Here is a 4,835-nt window from a genome sequence, read left to right on the forward strand (position 1 = left end):
ATTCGCCGATATATTACATTACAATGTAATACCACATTATTATAATCTTACATTGATACAATCTCAATACAATAATATAATATTACATTATTTAAGAAAGTGATAAAATTAAGGTAACGTGATATATTTTGTAATTTTAAATTAGGGTATTTTGTAATTTTATATTATTGTGCATTACGTCTAGGATACAAACTCAACGCCCCTAAAATATTTATTATTATCAATTAGTATAATGTATTGTCTCATCACTTATGTCAAAATTGTTGTGTAGCAAAAATAAAAATGTAGTACTAATAAACTGCTGTGACGTTGCAGTTACTGTCAAAATACACCAAAATGAACAAGGCAACCACAGCCTCTGTTTTTCTACCAAAAAAGTAGTAAATCATAACTGGCATACCCACCAAACGGATATTCCTTTATCTATTCCATTCCAAAACCCTCTTTACAATTCTTCTATAAATAATACATAAGACTTTTACTGAGAAACACACACACAACCCCACCCAAAAAAAAAAAAAAAAAACTCATACAAACCAACAAGCAAATGTGTGAGACATTGAAGAACAACTACCAGCTTTGTGAAGAAATCGGCCGTGGCAAATTCGGCACCATTTCAAGATGTTTCCACCCGATCAAATCTGAGGTTTTTGCCTGCAAAACCATTGACAAACGCTCTCTTACCGATCAAACAGACCGTGAATGTCTTGAAAACGAGCCAAAGATCATGACCCTTCTTTCTCCACACCCCAACATTGTTCAACTCTTCGATGTCTTCGAAAACGAAGACTCTCTTAGCATAGTAATGGAGCTTTGCGAACCCTTTACTCTATACGACAAGATAATCCAAAGACCGTTCTCTGAACATGAAGCTTCATTGTATATGAAGCAACTTCTTGAAGCGATATCCTATTGTCACAAGCTTGGTGTTGTGCACAGAGATATCAAGCCTGATAACTTGTTGTTTGATTCAAGAAACAATCTGAAGGTTGCTGATTTTGGCTCTGCAGTATGGTTACCTGAAGGAAATTGCACGGAATCAGGTGTGGTGGGAACGCCATACTACGTTGCTCCTGAGGTTTTGATGGGAAGAGACTACAATCATAAAGTCGATGTGTGGAGCTGTGGAGTCATATTGTATATAATGTTAGCCGGGGTTCCTCCCTTTTATGGTGAGTCCGTGTCTGAGATTTTCGAGGCGGTTTTGAGGGGAAACTTGAGATTTCCTACGAGGATTTTCAGGTCAGTGTCTTCTGCAGCCAAGGACTTGTTGAGGAAGATGATTTGTAGGGATGTTTCAAGAAGGTTATCTGCAGAACAAGCCTTAAGTAAGTTGTTGCTTTTTCCAATCTTTTCAATTTTTTTTTGTGTGTATGTGTTTTGATTTGCATATGCATAATTGAATCTGGGTTTTTTATTAAATTTTAGTGTTTTTTTTTGGGGGGGAATCTTTGAATCTTGTCAATCATGTAGGGAATAAAAATTTTGAATCTTGTCAATCATGTAGTTTCTCAAACGTATTGAAGGATTAAAGGTTTGAATTTTTTAATATTTTCTCCTTTCCAATAGTTTCTCAGCAGCCAAACCGAAGTTTTAAGGCCTGTTTTTGTTATATTTGAGATTGATTTAAGGAGTTGTTAGTTATAAATCTAACAAAAGCCTTTCTAGCTCTGATTCTGTCAGTTTTTGCTTATCAACTCTTGTTTGTGTGGTAAATTGTTGTTGTCTTGATCTAATTTTATGTTTAACTTTTAATTCTTTCACTTTGAATCTGTGTTTTAATTCCTGGGCTTCTTTTAGCTTTTAATATTAGAACAAAAGTGCTGAACTCTGTTTTGTTTTTTTGTAAATGCAGGGCACCCATGGATCCTAAATGAAGGTACAAGTGCAATAGAATGAAATGGTTCAAAGGCAATAAGCAAGCAAGAAAGGAAGGGCTGTTTCAGCAATGTACATATTTCTACTGCCGACCTATGAATAAGAGATCCCATTTCTCTCTCTGTCTGCATAAGCTCAATAATTCTCCATCATACATGGCACTTTTCCAATCAGACAATAGAGAAATAATAGAATCAGAGAGAGAGATGGTCCACATGAGGCACATGAGGCTCTTCAAGTAGCTGTACTTCTGTTTCTTTTTCTTTTGTATAAAGGTTTTGGAGAGAATCTGAGTGTACTGTCGAATGTAGATATGCATATATATGGTTTTAGAATTCTGCTTTTCCCCGCCTTTTCTTTTGTTGATTTTTTTGATAAAAAGATTGGGAAGTGAGAAAGCATATGATGCTGCCATGTATGTTCTCTTTTTGAGTAATGGAATATGAGGTGAGGTGTATGTTTTGTGAATGGAAAATTTTGGGAATGTGAATTTGTTTTATTTGTTTTGGGAATCTAAATATGACTATCTTTTCTTGGATCTTTTTCTCTTCTTCGTTCCTTGTTGAAATAAACGTGCATCCTTGATGGAGATACGTATCATATGCTTTGATATATTCCATCTCTTATATATTCCTTGCTTAAAAAACATGTGTGATTCTTTTCTTAGTGTGTTTGCAGTATATGCAATGCACAAATTCTCACAACTATTAAAGTCCGCACAAAGCTTAGCCTTTTTTTTCTTTTTTCTTTTTTTTGGGTAAATAGGAACTTATTCACTTTTAAGAATATTGGGAATCTTATATCTACCCAAAAAGTAGTATTGCCAACATTATGAATATAGTCCTAGACTCCTAGCATCAAAGAAAACTAGAGCTACATACTAATGATAAGTGAGTTATAAGTAACAAATTCAGATAGTAAAGCAAAATCCCTCTTTTTCACATCTAAGTGTACGTTTAGGAATGGTTTATCTAACTTTTTGCTGAAATTTTTTTTGAAAAATGTATATTAAAGTATACTTGTACCTTAAAAAAATTTTAAAAAGTGAGAAAAACAAAAAAAATGAAGTTTTAAAAAGTTATACATAAAAGCTAAAAACTGAAAACTAAAGCTTAAACTAATGCCACATAAATCAAATACCAAGCACTAAGAGTGCGTATCATCATACTAAGCTGTTTGTTTTTATCCCTAGGAGAGGTGGGTAAATATGCAACACAAGATAGTGGGAGATTAGGAAGATAATAGGTGCCTTTAGACTAAATGCTTAATTCTTATTGATAGGAAGATTGTAGAAGAAAGACTATCATTGGACTATCACTAAAACTCCATTATTATTCTTAACCAAGGATCTATTGCACCATGATATATTGATATTTAATTTTATATTGTTTATGTGCAAAATGTATGACAACATTATTGTCCCCTTGCAAATTATATGGAAAATTTGTTGTCCATTTGCATTATCATAAGTACTAATGCTTTCAAGGGGCAGACCTAACCAGTTAACACCTCATCATGAGTAATTAGCGCACCTAGTTAGAACCTTATGAGCACATCAGCAATGACCGCAGCACAAAATTTAAATATTCTTTCTTTTGTTCTGAATCAAAAAAATTATATATCCAAATGCAGTTGTGTTCGCCCATGGTTTCTTGTAAAGCAGGAAAAAGGATTTAATAGGTGCCAACAAAACGAAGGCATTTTAGAAATATTTTTCTCCTACTTTAGAAATAATAGAAAAACCTTAACCCCACATTGCTTTTTGCCTTGGATAAATTCTTTTAGAAATAAGTCTTTTGATCAAATTTAAGACTAAGAATCAACAATATAAGGAGCTTGTATGCATTCCCATATTACGAAACAAACTAATATTCACATTTATGCATATTTCATTTAATTGAATGATATTTATTCTAATTTTGATTTTTTTTTTTTAAAGACTTATTTCATAACAAGATTTATATAAGAGTTTACCAATAGTTATACAACTTATCAGTTTTATTTGTCTACAAAAAAACAAAACAAAAAAAAAGTTATTGTATTTATTTAATAATTCAATAATTACATTAGAGGATGGAGGATTTGAATCCTACACACATTTATGCATATTCATTTGATTGAATGATATTTATTTTAGTTTTTATGTTAAAAAAAAAATACTTATTTCATCATAAGATTTATATAAGAATTTACCAAAATTTATACAAGCTATCATTTTTAATAACAAAAAAGAAAATTAAAAGTTTTCTTTTATTTAATATTCGGTAGTTACATTAGAGGAGGATGGACTTGAATCCTAGATGTCTCATTTTTTTTTTTTTTTAAATGCCTGTTAAGATAAAGTCAGGTAGATCTTTAGCCTCTTTAGGAACCAAAAGTTATGGTGGCTTCTTAATTAAATGAATATGATTTCTTTTCTTTTTCTTTTTTTAATCTTAATGAATATGAGAGAGAATGATGGTCAACCAAAATATGATACAGACCCTCTCTTTTTTTTCTTTTTCTTTTTTGATAATTATGAATTTATGTTTCTCAAAAAAAAAAAAAAAATTATGAATTTATGATACAGACCCTTAGTATCATGTTATGGTAGACCTTAAACCTTTAATATATTTTTTTTAATATATAGGTTAGTAGACCTTTAACTGCCATATGTCTATTTCTTATAATTTCATGTCTTTTTTTATTTATTTAACTTAGTCCCCAAGTGGCTGTCCCAACAAGATACCACGTATCATGTGATGTTCGAATAACAAATCAATTTCATTATCCTGTTCTTGAGAACCAAACAAAAGCGAGAACTTTTGTTTAATCAATATCCATAACAATGTTAGATTAATAGATGAAACCGTTGAATAAAATTTCGGGTGGGGTTTACCCTCTTTTTAGTAATTTAATAAAGGAAAAGTTAACGAATGTTTTAGATGTATTATCAGTAAACCATTTTAAGAAGAAAA

At 31.3% G+C, this 4,835-nt stretch overlaps 1 protein-coding gene across 1 annotated transcript; it reads left to right on the forward strand.

The window, feature by feature from the left end:
* Positions 1-478: 478 nt before the first annotated feature.
* On the forward strand, positions 479-2,353 carry LOC126717576 (phosphoenolpyruvate carboxylase kinase 2-like). Its single transcript, XM_050419390.1, has 2 exons — positions 479-1,328; positions 1,856-2,353. Exons 1-2 carry the CDS (start codon positions 548-550, stop codon positions 1,897-1,899), a joined length of 825 nt encoding a protein of 274 aa, XP_050275347.1. The 5' UTR covers positions 479-547; the 3' UTR covers positions 1,900-2,353.
* Positions 2,354-4,835: the final 2,482 nt, after the last annotated feature.

This window comes from Quercus robur, chromosome 3, assembly GCF_932294415.1.
Source record: "Quercus robur chromosome 3, dhQueRobu3.1, whole genome shotgun sequence".
NCBI lineage: Eukaryota > Viridiplantae > Streptophyta > Magnoliopsida > Fagales > Fagaceae > Quercus > Quercus robur.